At 37.0% G+C, this 18,275-nt stretch overlaps 1 protein-coding gene across 1 annotated transcript in view; it reads right to left on the bottom strand.

Annotated features, from left to right (window-relative positions):
• col7a1 (collagen, type VII, alpha 1) overlaps positions 1–18,275 on the bottom strand; it is an 82,313-nt gene that overhangs the window by 53,556 nt on the left and 10,482 nt on the right. Inside the window, exons 3-25 of the mRNA XM_066664044.1 lie at positions 17,782–17,962; positions 17,529–17,685; positions 17,262–17,355; positions 16,993–17,151; positions 15,741–15,898; positions 14,168–14,297; positions 13,894–14,013; positions 10,640–10,795; positions 10,318–10,437; positions 9,463–9,612; positions 9,095–9,214; positions 8,683–8,829; positions 8,106–8,219; positions 6,061–6,221; positions 4,729–4,849; positions 3,885–4,151; positions 3,184–3,327; positions 2,522–2,650; positions 1,726–1,872; positions 1,119–1,247; positions 879–1,025; positions 441–560; positions 212–355 (exon numbers count right to left, since the gene is read on the bottom strand). Coding sequence (XP_066520141.1) covers positions 212–355; positions 441–560; positions 879–1,025; positions 1,119–1,247; positions 1,726–1,872; positions 2,522–2,650; positions 3,184–3,327; positions 3,885–4,151; positions 4,729–4,849; positions 6,061–6,221; positions 8,106–8,219; positions 8,683–8,829; positions 9,095–9,214; positions 9,463–9,612; positions 10,318–10,437; positions 10,640–10,795; positions 13,894–14,013; positions 14,168–14,297; positions 15,741–15,898; positions 16,993–17,151; positions 17,262–17,355; positions 17,529–17,685; positions 17,782–17,962 — 3,315 coding nt within the window. The remainder of the gene's footprint in view (positions 1–211; positions 356–440; positions 561–878; positions 1,026–1,118; positions 1,248–1,725; positions 1,873–2,521; positions 2,651–3,183; positions 3,328–3,884; positions 4,152–4,728; positions 4,850–6,060; positions 6,222–8,105; positions 8,220–8,682; positions 8,830–9,094; positions 9,215–9,462; positions 9,613–10,317; positions 10,438–10,639; positions 10,796–13,893; positions 14,014–14,167; positions 14,298–15,740; positions 15,899–16,992; positions 17,152–17,261; positions 17,356–17,528; positions 17,686–17,781; positions 17,963–18,275) is intronic.

Below are 18,275 nucleotides of genomic sequence, written 5' to 3'. Positions count from 1 at the left end.
TGTAAGTAGCTCTGGATAAGTGCATCTGTCAAAATACTGTAAATGTGTATATTGCAGTCAATCAACAGCAACTATAGACTTCAAAATTTATTGGAAAAAAACTAATATACTCAGTGAGTACAAGTGGCTTATAATGTACCCAAACATGCTAATACATATACTGAACAATGCAAATCATGATATATAAAACATAAAAGAATAATGGTGTAACCTGTGCGCTCCTCCACAAAGGCCTCGGGGCCAGGGGTGCTGAAGAAAGATGGCTGGAGTGTGAAGCGGTAGCGGTGGCCCAGTCGCAGACCCGTCACACGGAAAGAGCTTGTTGTTCCAGGAAGCGACAGTGTTTGAGCAGTACCTGGATTTAAATTAAACTCACTTAAATTAAACACACTTAAATTAAATACATATTTTAAAAAATGCTCTGTGATCATGTGGCTCACCTCTCTCATCCTGCCAGCGCAGTTTGTATTCTGTGACACCTGATATTGGATTCCAAAGCAGCAACACTGAGTTTTGTGTAATATCTGCCACCCTAAGGTCTGTCACTGGCTGGAGAGAAGCTGAGAAGGCAGCATATACAAAGGAAGATTACACTTAGTGTGGGGAATCATAAATGCCCACATTATTATGTTCACAGAAACAGGTAGTATTTATAAGCAGAAGTTTGTTTATGATTTGGATTAGACAAAATCACTATTGTGCATGCAGTTTAGTATATCAAGAAAAAAGAAATTAAATAGAAACAACTCTAATATTGAAACAGATCTAAAAATGTGTAAACAGACTACAACAAATGTAACTTTAACTACCTTAAGTTGAACTGACTGACAAAGGAAACTTGAAAAGGAATGGAGAAGCATGCTTGTTTTAGTTTTTACCAGTGTATTCTGTAATAGTAGTGGGTTGACCTTCTATGCCTCTAATCACAGGAGCCAATCGTATAGTGTAACTAAGTCCAGGTCGAAGTCTTTCCAGGCTGAACGATGTTGCACCCCGATCAATCAGGCGAGTCGTTTCAGCCTCACCTAGGAAAAGAAAGCATAAACATATTGTGACGAGCTATATCATACTAAAGGTTTGTGGAGTTATTTTAATGTAATGTGCAATGTATTGTGTACCTTGTGAGGACCTCCAGTAAATTCTGTATCCATCTACTCCTCTCACTGCTCTCCATACAATACGTAATGTTCCTGGGGTTGACTCTACTACACGCATACCCTCCACTTCAACCACTGATGGTTCTGGTGCTGAAAAACCCATAAACGTACATCACAGACACGGTTAAAAATTTAAACTATTATGCCTCACATATGGCATGCACTAATTCTATCAACACATTCTCCCAATAAATGCACACACACTTTTTTACAATCAATTACAGCTCAGCAATTCTTTGACTGGAGAATCAAAATTTGATTGATTGTTTTTTAAACCAGATTAAATATGCATTACATGGTAAGACTAGTATATTACCAGAAATATTATGGATTATTTTCACCTATTTATAACTGTTCTTTTTTAAAAAGAACTGATTGTTTCCAATATTTACTTATAGCTTATGAATAAGAGGAACGTTTTAATATAATGAAACAAGTGTTATATAAATAAATACTATGATTATTATTATTACTATCACTGAACTAAATAAAATCCCTTGGAGTTTATGGGGGTTTTAATATTTGCGAATATACAGAGTACTCCGCAGCCCTCTAGTATGACACTGACCAGTAGTGACTTTGACAGACACCGGAGGCCCCTCTCTGTTCTGGATGAGAGCCACGACCTGAACGTCATACTGAGCTCCTTCATCCAGCTGCTTAAGATCCACTGATGTTATATTACCACCAACCAACTGAACCTGTTCTTCTCCACCTACACACATAGAGAGATACATTCAATCACCAATAAATATGTACATCTGATAACTTCATGAGAATATGAAGGTCACCTTATATGCCATGCCATGTTTCATATTTCACACATGGACTGGGTAGATATTTCATAACAGCTTTCAACAGCAGGAGAAGACAAGAAACCAATTTGGACTTGAATAATTTTACATCGTGAGGTGGGGTAATATAATTTTACAACTGAACTCTTTATAACTAATTTACATAAGAAATTTCATTATATATTACAGAGCAAATTAGGCAGTTACTCAGTTTATACATTACCGTCACATCAAAACTAAATTAAGTGTACATATGATGGAAGATTTACGAACTCTGGAGTGCACAGTCCATAATGATTATCCACATGGTGTATTTGAATGGGACTTCCTGATGCTAGACAACACTATGTGTAGTGTATACAAATGAACAGACTCAAGGAGTTATTCTCAGTTAGGTGTGATGAACACTGGAGATAATTATGGCTGATTATAATGGCTAATACCACGTGCAGTTCTGGTAGATAGAGTATCTACATTTCAGTAATGAGTGGTTTAACAGTCTACTGAATCATTTATAAAACAGTGCATATGCAAATACACACACACATACACACATAAATGCTCACTCACCGTCACTCCTCTTCCACAGCACCCTATAAGCTGTTGCACCCTGAACCCCAACCCAGCTGATTCTGACCACCTCTCCTCTTGGCTCATGCTGTAAATCAGTAACCCGTCCAACCACAACCTCGTCTGGGACTGAGGACAAACAAGAGTCAACTTGAGTAAATAAAAAAAATCCCAATTGAAAATGAATGACATGAAACTACAGTTTATTAGTTCTTCAGGAATAATTTACTGGCTTGTATTTCACTCACTTGTTTAAATCAGGCCTGTATTAAATCAGGCCAATATAAATAATGAATAAATACAATGTGTTATGTTAAACAAAATTCTCTGCATAGTAATGTCACAGCTATTACCACAAATATGTGTGAAATTGAACATATGTGAAATATATGTGAAAGTTTTAATGTGAATTAGAATTTGTGAGTTATTCATTTTACCAATTCCATAAGAATAACATAATAAAAAGAAGAATCATAGTGAAATAAATATAACCTATCCATATAATTTAGTAAAGGAATGTCTAGTATTATGAACAGTAGATAGTACTAGTATAGTATAGCATAGTGTATTTTTTCTAGCTGTGTATTAAGTGAGCTTTTGAATCAGTGTCATGCTGTATGCTGGTGGTGATGTGTGATTAGAGGTGAGAAGTGAGCTGAGACCTGTTCTGGTGCTAAGAGTGGCAGCAGGACCCTCCCGAGACCCTACCAGCGCAGAGACTGATATTCTGTAAGAGGAGCTTTGCTGGAGACTATCAATGATGTAGGACCTGGTATCTGCAGTTACTACCTTAGAGTTCTCAACTCCTGTAAAAGAAATTAGAATTAAATGGTTGGAAAATTTAAAATCATTATTCAGAAAAATAAATAAATAAATAAATGTGTTTATGAAATAAATGGAAAATTTAAGAAGCTATAAAATAATATACATACTGGCACATTTTCCAAAATTAATTAAAATCTCTAAAAAATTATTAAACTCTGAAGCAATTAACCTGACCAAAAAAAGGTCAAACAGATAACTACAGTATACTGCATTTTTATTTATATTTAATATAAACTCTCAGAATAACTGTACCTTTTCCTGTCACCGTGGTGGTACACTGATGGGTACATATTCAGTAATTTATATTAGGGATCATATTTTTAACCATATTCTATATTATATGAAGAGGAGAATGTACTTTTATGGAACAAAACCACTTTTGTACATTTATGGGTACATTTACAATATTTGTACCCTTGGTGACTATAACGTATCTGTACAGTATCGTTTTTCTGACAGTGTACAATACACCTGTCACTCTTATAGAATTAATCTCTCTTTACATTTTCAGTGCTTCTAGCACTTATCTGATGCCCACCATCATTCCGTCTCCAGGTGATTTTGTAGCCTGTTGCTCTAGCTGCAGGTGTCCAGGTGATCTGAACTTGTGTGGAGCTGACGTCAATGACCTGCAGTCCTGTGACTGTTGCTGCATAGCCGTTGGTTCTTGTAGAGAGACTGGCAACATCACTGACCCTGCCATTACTCACAGCAGCCACTCCCACAATAAGAGATTCATCAGGCTGCAGTCCTTCGATAGTGAACGCTCTGACATCTGGACCAAGTGTACGGCTCTGCTCTGCATCTGGGACAAGGAGTGACAGAGAAAGTAAGAAAAACAGAGAATTAATACTGTTAGGGTACAAAGTTACACATTAGAGTGTCATCTTGTATCGATGTAGTGCAACACTACAGTTAAAATTCCAGAATTCACATAAAAATTACTCATTTAAAATATATTTGTTAATTTTCACTCATAAATAATGTTAATTTTGTATAATGTATGTAAATATTTCCTCTGTGTATAGATTATTTGTGCCTGGGCTTAAATGTAACATGCCAATGTACCAGCAAAAACTTATGATTGCGAACGTGTACAGCACATTTCACAAGCAGAAATTACCACTCTGGATCTATATCCCTATACTGCAGAATATGACTAACTATTTGAAAATTATACAGTACAATAATTATAACTAATAGAATTATTCATACTTTGTTAGAAAATTGAAAAAACAAATGATCAAGCTTTTTTTTAAAAGGCTAAGACGAATAAAATTCATACTTTACTTATTATAATCAATCAACATCTACACCCCTGTGAAATACACCAGCCTTTAATAACTGAAATACTACATTTTTTTTGTAATTCATACACTTACTGCTGCCTTGTCTCCAAGTGACCCTGTAACCTGTTGCCTCTGCAACTCCATTCCATGCAATTCTGATTCGCCGACTGTTGGCACTCAGTACACGTAGGTTGGTCACCTTACTTGGAATTTGCTCTGTCAAATATTCAGTAATCCAAATGGATTAAGCAGGTAGAACAATACACTCAATCATTCATTCATCAAACTGTCCATCTTTTCAGGCTTCTATCCAACAACCATCCAAACTATTCACATGTTTGGAACAAAATATATATTTTTTGTATATTTGATTGGTTAGATGGTTTAGATGCTGCCCATTGTAGCAGCATGCCCTTCATTACTCCTGCTACTCCAGAAAGGTAAATATGTGTACGTGGAAAAATCAACAAATGTCAATCAAAGTTAACATGAAATTTGGCAAAGGGAAAACTAATCAGTGCCAAGAGTTGATACCATTTATAATCCAAAAAAAACAAAACAAGAAAGAACATGTGTTCATACACAAAGTGCTACCTGCCCTGCACATGATGGGCAAAGTAAAACATAAATGAGCATTAAGCTGAGATGAAAAACTTTGTCCAATATGAGGAAAGTTTGCTATCAGCTTTCCACTAAATGGTCCTACCAAACCTTTACTGCAAGAAACCTTGATCTCACTGAAACAAAATACCACCACCTTGTGACTATAGGTTGAAATGCATTTTTTTTTAGAATTTTAGTTTAGCAATGCTTATATTATATTTAAATATATATGGTGTTGATCATTCTGTCCTATATGAATCAATAGATTGTTCTTAATAATTAAGTTTAATTATAATAAAATATGAAATAGTGTGCTTGTCTACTGCCCCTAACAGACTAATTGTTTTTTTCTAAAAAACCAAGTAAAATGAAAATTTTAAATTACACAAACTGCAATTTTCGTCATACAACTCATTATTTAAAGTTGTTCTGTCAAATTCAACCTATAAATGCAGAGCTGTCTGGCCCCTTATATTCAGCAGCTGGGCCTCAAATAAGAACAATGGATAAAATTTATTAAAAAAAAGCATGGGAATTAGAAATAAAGTGTTATACTATTCAGTTAATCAGGCAATATGATAATGCTAGTATAATAAATCTATAAAGTTCATATCGCTTAAGTTTAAAGTATGAAAAGCACATACAACAAAGCATACAAGGGTAAATTGTTTCATTGGTGGGGTTTTACAGGTCACAGGAACCCTGAAGATGGAAACATCCAATCCACAAACAGATGTGTTTAGACTAAGTGTTTTATCCTGTTTAGACACTCGAAAGAAGCCAAATTTCAACACACAGACCAACAGTCAATCACACAAACACACACACACACACACCTGCTTTGATGTAGACAGTGACTGGGTTTCCCTCGTTGTAGCCCACCAATGCAGACACCCTTACAGAGTAAGACACACCACCCTGAAGATCAGTTAGGTCAAGAGTTGTCTGGTTTCCAGGAACAACTCTGTTCACCTCTGTTCCAGCTGAATAGAGACAAATAAAAAAGACAATTGCAAAAGATTCTCTCGAAACGAGAGCAAAGAGAAACTAGGCAGGCCTAGTTTTGTTGGACCTCCATTTGAGATATAGCCATCATTGTCACAGTGGTGTTTCTGACATTTCAAAAACAGGAAAGCCCAAAATACAACCCTTGTCATTGCAAGGTCTGGAGAAGTATTGGTGCTTCATATCAATATCTTAGTTTTGTGATTGTATTGTACAGAAAATATGGAGGGCAGGACTAATAAATGCAGAAATGAAAAAAGGAGCACAAAGATTTGTTCTTAATATATAACACTGGCATCAGTGTTTTTCTGGTTCATTTTAATAAAAAGTAAATACTAGATGATCTATCACCAAAGAACAAAGAGAACCAAGAACATTTTGTTGATTTTAAGAATTACAATTACTTAATTATTCAATGTAACTGGTTAGAGTAACACACGTGAAGTTTAATGTGGCTGTGCGCAGCTATATGGAGTTTTATAAACACAGGCCACAAAATGTCTCCCCACCACAAAGACACACATTGTGACTGAAACTGTGCCATATTCACTATATAGTGCACTATTTTGGGGTTCCTCCATTTTGTAGTAGTATCTGAAAACACAGTGGTCAATTTTCAGTGCACTCAAACAGTCCCACAATGCACTGCAAAAAGCAGATATTAGATTACCCATAATCCACTGCATTGTTTGGTAAAAAACCTGCATGAGGTAATGTTCGAAATCATTCACTACCCTCCTGAATTCAGTTCTCTATAATAATGCACTATATAGTGAATAATATAGGGAATAGTGAATAGGGCAGTGTCCAAAATGGCTCCCTATTCACTATTCCCTATATTATTCACTATATAGTGCATTATTATAGGGAACTAAATTCAGGAGGGTAGTGAATGATTTCGAACCTGCATGAAAACCTGCATGAGGTAGTGTTCGAAATCATTCACTACCCTACTGAATTCAGTTCCCTATAATAATGCAATATATAGTTAATAATATAGAGAATAGTGAATAGGCAGTCATTTTGGACACTGTGCCTTATTCACTATACAGTGCACTATTTTGGTGTTCCTCCATTTTGTAGTAATGTCCAAAAATATAGTGTACAATTTTCAGTGCGCTCAAACAATTCCACAATGCATCACAGAAGGAAGTGTAGAACCCATGTACACTAGCTGATATTAATGGAAAATGGTTACCCATAATGCACTGCGCTGTTTGGGGGAGTGTCTGAAATTGCTCACTAACCTCCTGACTTCAGTTACCTATAATAGTGCACTGTATAGTGAGTAATATAGGGAATAGTAAACGGCAGTCATTTCAGACCCAGGGAGGGTGTGAAATATGGCTGAAATAACAGTTCCTACTCGCGCATGCGCGTTTCAACATTAGGAGCCCAGTCAGTCAGTCAGTCAGTAAGCGAAATTCCGGTAGGCGGTCCAGCAATAATACAAAACATAAACAGAAAACAAAAACTAAACATGAAATACATACACACCTGAAATAAATTAAATATATATATATAAAACAAATACTAATCATCTGTTATTTCTAAGCATTTCTCTGCATATTTACATGTTATTTTATAGCATTATATGTACTCACTACATATTCATATTTGGCTTCATACAGTTAAAACTGTGATTCTTTACTTCTTTTGGTTCTAGTAAAATATTACGTTATTTAAAACAAAGACAAAACCTTGTTGAAGATGAATACTACTAGATAAGGAAGCTTATTGATGAATAAACACAATGCATTGCTTCACCTATAAATTAAGATAAATATAAACAATTTTTCTTACTTAAATATAGAATTTTGTTCTCTGAATATATATTTTTGTTGTGTTAAATGCAATCTTACTTTCAGTGTTGAGGATGAGAATGTTGTACTGCGTTGCACCAGCAACTCCTGTCCACCCCAGTCGCAAAGTGTTGCCTAAAGTCTCTAGCACTCGAAGATTGGAGACTCTACCAACTGGCTGGCCCACTAAAAACAAAGTTTATAACAATGAACTAGCAAATTATATATGCACAATTTATACAGCTCTATTTTAAAATGTACCGTATCTGTATACGGTATCTCAAAATGAGGGTGGTGTTTCAAAATTATGACATGTGCTGTACATCCTGTTCTTTGAGTTTGGGTTAAAAGGGATAGGAATGAAGCTGAAATCAGACAAAATAGACCATTCACTCAACTTGAAGCATCATCTTTTAAATGTGTGTGATTTGAATTGAGTTTTGCTGGAAAAACCATCTGCTGTGGTGTGCTAAACCACAAGTGCTTGTTAGCTAGCCATCTATGCTTCTAACCAGTGTAAAGCCTGTCTTATTTCATTTATTTCTAACTTTTCTGTTCCTCCAGCATCAGTCGCTGAAATGTGTTCTGTCAGAAAAGGGTTTTTATTGTCACTCCATCACTGTCTAATGGCTCTAACCTGTTGATTCAGTTGAGATGAGTGTGGCCTCCTCTCGCCCATCAAAAAGTGTGTACAGAGTTATGATGTAATCTGTACTCGGCTGGAGACCACTTATCTCATAGTGTGTGGTGTCCTGAGAGAAAGTCTGTTTTTTAGTCTTGCTTCCTGTAGATGGAGAAACAAATAACAACATGAAAAACACACAATACAATAACTTATATATGTATAACTTGAATGTAATGAACTGAATGTCATGCTAGCTTGGTTTATGAACTTTACATTGTTATTCTAAATGAAAACTTTTAAATCCTACACTAAATAACATCAGACTAATTAAAAATGAAGTGAACTGAAAATTATACTCCTTTAAATTTTAAATAAATATTAAACAGTCAGCCTTACATCCAAGTAGTGTTTAAGTATGACTCACTCTCTCCATCTTTCCACCACTCCAGCCTGTAGCCCCTGGCTGTCTGGATGCGGTTCCAGGTCAGTCTAATACTGGTAGGTCCTGTAGTGGTGCCTTTCAAAACCTGCTCCTCTAAACGTTCTGAAGCATGATCACATTACAAACATTTAAGCTTTCTTTACATACAAACACAGAAATGTCAATTCAGAGCAGTGTGTGATTCATCAAAGGATGCTCTATGTTTAATAATGATTCTGTTGCTTGGATTGCCAGACAGTGAGTCAGTATTTGGATTAAAAACACACTGTAGTGTGTGCGTTTGTGTGTGTGTGAGTGTGTGTGTCTGTGTGTGTGTGAGCGCACACGTGCACATGCTTGTGTGTATATACCTATCTTAAAGCGTGCAGTTGCAGCCGCCCCCTCTGTTTCTCCATTGTACAGAGCAATAACTGTAACAATATATTCAGTGTCTGGATGCAAATTCACCAAAGTTTGAGCCTCACTGTCACCCCTCACCTCTACAGTCTCTACATCACTTCCTGAAACAAACAAGACACACAGAGAAAAGAAGCATGAGAGAAAGGAAAATATTCATATACTGCTTAAAGTTTTTGTGAGCTTTCCTGAAAGCTTTTTGTAGATGATATATCAATGTACGACTGTTAATTATAATCCTGACTGTTTAGAACAATTTTACACCCTGATGTACATTACTGGTTATAAAATTATATACTTTATATTATATAACAAATAACCGATACAATTTATGCTAGATTTTTTTTACAAGGACAAGATAGCAACTTTTACACTTTACCACTTCATATATAGCAACATATTATTACAATTACATTACGATGTTGTCTTTACAAATGTGTTTAAAGTAGTATAATTATCATATTATATGTGGTATCAGAGTTTGACATTATAACAAAAAATATATAGATTTATATCTATATATCTATATATATATATATAGTATAGAATTTTTTGGATTTTGTGTATCATCTTGATAAAGTCCACTGATTCAAAAGGGAAACAGTTATTTCAAATAAATCCATGCAAAATCATTTTCTTATGAAGACACATAACTTGTGTAGCATGTAAATAGCATGCAAATATTTAACAAAACTATTACAATGACGACTAACTAGCAGACTTTCATGAATGCAACACACAAAAATAAGAGTACATTCATTCTAAAAGTTCAGAAAATGTCCAGTTTATGAGTGAGTTTGAGCACTGACCTCTAAAAGGCCCCCACACAATCCTGTATCCTCTGGCACCGGTCACTCCTCTCCAACGCACTTCAACACTGCTGTTTGAGACCGTAGCAACTGAGAGTTCTTGCACTCCTTCTAAACGTACTTCAAACACATAAACACAGATAGAAACATGTACTAACATAACTTGGCAGTTATGTAAATTACACATTTATTCACAACATATTTAAAGAATTAATACTTTCTACACAGCTCCTATTTTTAAAGATCATTTATGATAATGATGTAAAAGAAACCACAATGGGGCAGAATTACTATGTTTGTGGGGGACTGCATGTATACTCACAGGTGCGGGCAGTGAGGGTAATGGGGGCACCATCATTACGAGGAAAGAGAGGGTACAGGTTGATGATATATTCTGTGTCTGCTTCTAGACCATCCAGTGTGAGAGATGTGGCCTCTACCCCAACAGTCTGCTCCCTCAGCAGATTAGCAGTCTGACCTTGTAACATAACATAGAGAAGAAATTAGGACTTCACAGATTTACGGCCCAATACATACAGAATTAGACTCTCTAAATCGCAAGTGTGTAATAAAAACATGTAATTTGAGATGAATATATTTTTTTATTCTGGAGTCAATATTTTAATACATTTAAAATATTTTTTTAATGTTAATAATTTAACATTAAACGGCACGGTGGCGCAGCAGGTAGTGTCGCAGTCACACAGCTCCAGGGGCCTGGAGGTTGTGGGTTCGATTCCCGCTCCGGGTGACTGTCTGTGAGGAGTTGGTGTGTTCTCAACCGTGTTCACGTGGGTTTCCTCCGGGTGCTCCGGTTTCCTCCCACAGTCCAAAAACACACGTTGGTAGGTGGATTGGCGACTCAAAAGTGTCCGTAAGTGTGAGTGAATGTGTGTGTGTCTGTGTTGCCCTGTGAAGAACTGGCGCCCCCTCCAGGGTGTATTCCCACCTTGCGCCCAATGATTCCAGGTAGGATCTGGACCCACCGTGACCCTGAATTGGATAAGCGGTTACAGATAATGAATGAATGAATGAATAATAAAATATGCCACAGTTCAAAAGTCATAGTTCACAAGCTCTGCTAACTAAATTCTGTACCCATTCTGTAGCTACAAATTGGAGCCATTTAACAAAATAAGCCTCTAGAATTTATTACTAACTACTGAAAGATATTTTTAAACACCCTATTATTTAAGTACACATGTGTGCAAAGAAAAAACCCTTTCAATCTTGACACTCCAAATCATCCCAAAATAATTGGATGAATCACAGTCTAATGTGTCCAAATAATACTTGGCGTCAGTTATGAAAATGAGACAGCAGGTGAGAAACCATCAGGAAAGACAGAATGTGTTCATTTGTTTACTTTAAAAATGTTCTTAAGAGTGACAAGTTTCCTGTTCAATATCCAAAGTATATAGGGGGAAGATGATGTGTTTAAAAGATGCAAAAATAGATAGAAGAAAAAACTGTTTGATATAAATATTTTGATATAACAGCAATAGCCAAGAATCAAATAAACATGTAAATATTCAAATTCTTTGTGCTATATCATAGTTCTACCTGTCACTGGTTAAAAATAGCCTAACAGATGTTTTTTGCAATAAATGTTTCAGAAGCATCCCTGAGAGAGATGCTTGATCAAAGCACAGCAGTAGCAGGAGATGAAACCTTGCATGATCAGACATGAAACAAGTCTTCCAGAACCTTCACAGCACTCCAAACCCTGAGATCTTTTATATTCACAGTTCTGAGTGCAGTATTAGGTCCCCCCAAAAAAAGATAAACACTCGCACACAGTCATGTGCATGTCAGACAGCAGAACATGCTGAGACATTTTCATGTATCTATAAAACTTGACTAAATACAGAGACACACCCAATCTAACCTATCAAGACTTGCCAACTCAAACACTGTTCACAGGAACCACACCAGGGATGCCATTGTCTCAGCCATTCTCTTTAATTGTGGAACAAAGTACACAGAGTTCATTTAAATAGCGTATTTTCAGTTCAAAGGTGATGACTGCCCAGATAGGACACTGGAGCCTTCATAAAATCTCTTTACTATAAAACAACTTAATATTATTCTCTTATGGATTGCTAACTACAAGGCAACTCTCTATATAACTCTGTATTTGAGAATACAACAGCTGTAAATGTGCTTTGGAGTTGGTGTCATTCCCCAAATTTCCAATCTAAGCCACTACTGCACTTTAAAGGAACACTACGGAAAATTTTTGTTCTTGATCGTGGGACTAATATCATTTATTTTTACAGTGCTGTACTGAAATCGGTGGGGAGGGGTGTGAAGAGGGTGGTCCCCTACACGCCACCAAAATGCTCACAGTGCAGTTTCTGCACTGTAGCAACAAAATAGGCTCCATTCTCTCTACCACAGGTCAGTGAAAAATCACAATGATTTTAAACCTGTAATTCTAAGGTAAAATATATTGAAGTAGTTCTTAAAGGTTTTATTATGGTAAGTATCTTTTTTTAAAATTTGACCTAAATATCACTGGATCTTTTGAACTATGTTGTCCATCAGTGTCAAAATATGAACACATTGTGATAGCACTGATTTAGAAAACACCATTCAGAACTCCTTATTGGGCTTGGTGCCAAATTAAAATCAACAGCTTAAACAGGATCCTGGCTTGCTGTTCTCACTTTAGATAAAATTTTTCTTACAAATTTCTTCAAATATTGAAATATTTAGAATATGTTTTGTATGCATGACACCTTTCACTTCTAAATAGCTGTCATACATGAACATGTAACGGTCTGAGTGTATATACTGTGTAGAGGTTTTTTATTCCGTTTGTTTTTAAAGCAGCTAAATCAGCAGTGAAAATCCCTCCCTATACACAAGATGCCTGAGACAAATCAAATGTATTCATTCATTCATTCATTCATTCATTGTCTGTAACTGCTTATCCAGTTCAAGGTTGCGGTGGGTCCAAAGCCTACCTGGAATCATTGGGTGCGAGGAGGGAATACACCCTGGAGTGGGTGCCAGTCTTTCACAGAGCAACACACACTCACACATTCACTCATACCTACAGACACTTTTGAGTTACAAATGTTTTTGGACCGTGGGAGGAAACCGGAGCACCCGGAGGAAACCCACGCGGACACAGGGAGAATACACAAAACACCTTACGGGCAGTCACCTGGAATGAGACAATTCCAGGATCCTGGAGCTGTGTGACTGTGACACCACCTGCTGCGCCACCGTGCTGCCCAAGATCAAATTGAACCTCCATTAATTTATTTGTAGTCTTTGGCTCCTTGTTACACTATAGCTGACTATTAAACCGGTCAGTATTTTCAGTGCATTATAAGTGTCTCTCCTCCACTCCACTACCACCTGCTTACAGTGCAATGAAAAGTAGTACATTTCCTGTGCCTTGCCAGTATTTACCCACTATTCCATTCTCTCTTAACTTATTGAATCTATCTTCCTTCGCTTTGTCATCCTTATTCTAATTACAGGATCTATCCTTGAAAGGATTACCTAGGAATGTCTGTGCATGTGTGTGTGTTCAGGGTGTGGCTGTGTGTTTCTGCGAATTACCTCTGGGTCCATATGTGATTCTGTAGCCCTGTATGGGGCCAGTAGGAGTGTCCCATGCCAGAGCCAAAGTGAAGAATCCAGCCTGCACCAGCCGCAATGCAGCCACGCCTGGGGGCGACCCTGAATAAAACGTGGCAGCAGAGAGTATAAAAAAGAGCTTTCATGCTGCAAAAGACATTCTCTTTAGGATTCCTTTCTGCATTGTCTCCCAGTGTTTGAGTCTGTTGTTTCATGCATGGGCAAGTGTGTGAGAGCATCCGACTGTCTGACTCACTTGTTCGAGCCTTGGCAGACACTGTCTCTCCAACGCTGTTGGGGTACTGAGCTATAACAGAGACCAGGTAATCTGTGCTTGAGTGAAGTTCACGTGCCACATAGAGCTGTTGGCTTGCAGGTAGAGTCTCCTGAGAGTCAATGGGAAAGAACACAATATAAGAATATATTGGAGGTTTCTGCATCATATTTGTTGCAGATATGTGTGAACAGGCTGGTCTTCTAATGGTGTAGAAAGCCAGAGTGCCAGATAACAATTCAACTGAAATGGTTCTGGAATCAGGGGTCGAAATGTGCCAGAATTGAACCTGAAATGGGACGAGGTTTGTCACTGGACAGCAATTTAAATGGAGCAGCAATTCTGCTGCCTAACAGAAGTGAACAGAAGTGAACTTAAGAAAAGAATTTGTTGATACAATTTTGTAAAATTAAACTTTTAAGAGAAAATCATCAGTCATTCAAAATATATATATATATATATATACTTTGTATATATATATATATATATATATATATATATACTGCACGGTGGCGCAGCAGGTAGTGTCGCAGTCACACAGCTCCAGGGGCCTGGAGGTTGTGGGTTCGATTCCCGCTCTGGGTGACTGTCTGTGAGGAGTTGGTGTGTTCTCCCCATGTCCGCGTGGGTTTCCTCCGGGTGCTCCGGTTTCCTCCCACAGTCCAAAAAAAAAAAAAAAAAACACACGTTGCAGGTGGATTGGCGACTCAAAAAGTGTCCGTAGGTGTGAGTGAATGTGTGCGTGTCTGTGTTGCCCTGTGAAGGACTGGCGTCCCCTCCAGGGTGAATTCCCGCCTTGCGCCCGATGATTCCAGGTAGGCTCTGGACCACCGCGAAATTAAAATAATTGTCACAAATGAACAACTGCATTCTCAAAACCAAAAAATCCAAAAATAAAGAAAGCCTTGGGCATATTTTATTTATTTGCATAAACACAGTAGTTCACAGAAAGTTCTGTTACTTCATTAAATGATGTTTTACTATGCCCAATGTGGATATGCACAGCTTATCTGGTAATAGATGACAGATTCTTTAATCAGTCAGTTTAGTAGTTCACACTACTACCAAAATAATTTTGCTCAATTGAAACCTTGTTACAATGATTAAGAATTTATAAGAAAGTTCCAATTCTGAAACAGTATTTGTACATTTAGTACTGTTGGTCCCCATAGGAACACATCTACAATCATAAGAAATGATGAGATGCACTATTTACCTCTCATGAAAATGAAAGTGTCTGTAAATTAGCTCATGGTTGGAACATTAACAATCAGTTTAAATGAACATGAACTGCTCCATCCCTAAAAGGAGTGAGACTGTACCAAGCAGTAATGCCAACTCCTTGACAATATAACAGCTGTCAGACCACAATAGGCATCGCTACAAGTCTGAACAGCTCCTATCTGCAGCAGGAAAGTATTTGTAGTCTTACAAAAACATGCACATTCATTCACTTACACACACACACACACACACATACACACACATACACACACACACACACATACACACACATTAAAAAAAACCACAATGCAGCATTAATAATCTCTCTCACCTGTCTCAGCTCTGCTGTTACTGGCTGACCCAGACTAGAAAGTGGAGTATACTGAATCACATAGCCAGTCACAGGGCCTCCTGCAGCTGTCCACTGAAAGTGAATTGAATCAGTAGTCTGATCTAAAACCTGTAAGTTACCTGGGCCACTGTATGTATCTGTTAGAGGGGAAATAAAACAAAGAATAGTTGCATGAGTTTGTGACTTCATATTTTGACAGGGTGGATCTCAAACCTTAATTTATGAGTTTGGAAAATGCAACACAAACAATAATCTGTGATTTAAATCTTTACTTAAAGCAATGAAGGGCGCCATCCAGATTATTATTAGCAATAGGTGCAAAAAGCCAACATCTCTCTTGATATGAGGGGTGCATCAGTGACCACAATATGCTTGACTTGCATATATGAGAGGTTTTTATTGATGCTGAAGCAAACATTGTGCTTTTATTAAGTTCTGTCATCAATATGACATCTTATACTGGAAAGTCCATGGTTATTTCAGCAATACAATGCCAGGCCTAATTCTGTATTTGTCAAAACAACATAGCTTTGTAGACACAGTGTGTGTGTCTGTGTGCTTAACTGTCCTGTGTGTAGCACAGATCTGTCATCTATGGTGCATCATGAGGAGAATTCGGTAACAGTGACCACAGACTGTTGAGCAGCTGAAGGCTTCTATCAAGCCAGAATCGTCAGAATCGTCAAATTCCACTTGCAAAAGATTGATTATTATTATTATTATTATTACTATTATTTCGTGTTCACCTTGAAACAGCTCCTAAATTTGAATAAAGGAATTAAAGTTTCATCCAAGAACATTATTTTAATTTTTTTGTTTCACTCCAACACAAGATATGGGACATTTCTGGTGATGTCACAGAGGCTTCACAGCACTGTCCAACGGAGGGCCTGTCCTACTGAGGCAGCAGCCTAGGGTTTGGGACACAGCTTTTATTATTTCAATAAAGCATGCAGACGTGAAAAGTAATTTGATAGGTGCACACAAGTAATTATCATTGACAAATCCCAGTAACGGGTGACTGAAGTGATGAGAGTGAGAAATCTCATTGTGAAACAAGTTTGGTGATTCCTCAATCTTCACATCTTTTCCTCACCTCTTTTCCTCTCATCCTCAGAAGGTAGAGCTAAGATATTATAATATGAGGCAAGAGAATAACCTAGGATGAACCAATATAGAGCCCCCAAATCTGCCCACAACAAGAGAGTGTTTCTGTGTGAAAACTTTATACCATCACTTGAATAGGAGCCTCCAGATGTTGAACATACTCGTGGAGTCACTAGGGGCAGCAGAGAGCTAAGACCTCTAAAATTCCCAATAAAAGAGGTGAATTCGCTTTGAGGTGATGAAGCAATTTTATTCAGTTCATCCTGATCTGCACTTTTTATACCTGATAGGGAATAAAACAGACATAGAGTTAGAAAACCATATACAAATAAAATAAGAAAAAATAAATAATATTATTTAGTAACTAAATAATATACAAGATGCAGTTCTCACCCACTGCAAATATTGTGACTCCTAAGCTGCGTAGTTTCTGTGCTGGGTCCTGAACATTGTCCTGAGATTTTCCATCTGTGATGAGAATTGCAATCTTGGGTAAAATAAGAGAGAAAAAAATGTTAAACACATTAGAGTGTCCTGAATTTAATAGCAATATAATCCATAATAAATATATTTTATCAGTAAAGAATTTTTCCAAAGAAATTCAAATTTATTGTATATATTTAATTATGAATATTATCCAGGATATATATATCCACTCACCTTGGGCACATCTCTACTAGAGGCAGGGTTAAAGAAGTTATCTGCTATGTACTTGAGGCCAGCTCCGGTACGGGTGTTTCCTCCTTTATAGTTAAGGCTCTCTATAGCACTCACCAGCTCTGTGCCGTTTAGATACGTGGTGAAGGTAAACTCCACTCTGAGAATGAAAACAGACATGTAAACAAAGCCAAAAATGAACACAGACACACACATACACACACACACACACACACACAAAAACACACACACTCACCTTGCAGTGTCACTGTACTGAATAGCTCCAAAGCGGATACCAGTGGGTCCCACTGCTCTTGCAAAGGGTTTTACAATCCCTGCCATAAAAGTCTTCACCAAAACAAAATTGGCACGTCCAATACTGGAAGACCCGTCCACAAGGAACACAATATCCGCCGAACCAACATTATTACACTGGCCTGCATGTTAAGAAAAGTTGTCTTTAAAATGACAGTTCTATGAAACATACTTACATCAAGACAAATTGTTAATTTTTCCTGAAATATATAAATAGATTATGGGGAAAAAAGAAAACTGTGTTTGAATGACATAATCTTATAAATATCCTTATATGAAACCATTTATCTGCCTTACTGATACATCATTCACAGGCTGTACAATGAAAAATGTGGGCAAAATATAAATATATTCCTAAAAATGAATAAGTAACCAATTCCAGGAAGTGTGACAAGTGTGCAATAACATAGCCTGTTCTTATAAAACATTCAACAG

This window comes from Hoplias malabaricus, chromosome 3, assembly GCF_029633855.1.
Source record: "Hoplias malabaricus isolate fHopMal1 chromosome 3, fHopMal1.hap1, whole genome shotgun sequence".
NCBI classification, from domain to species: domain Eukaryota; kingdom Metazoa; phylum Chordata; class Actinopteri; order Characiformes; family Erythrinidae; genus Hoplias; species Hoplias malabaricus.
This window is presented reverse-complemented; position numbering and strand designations above follow the sequence as displayed.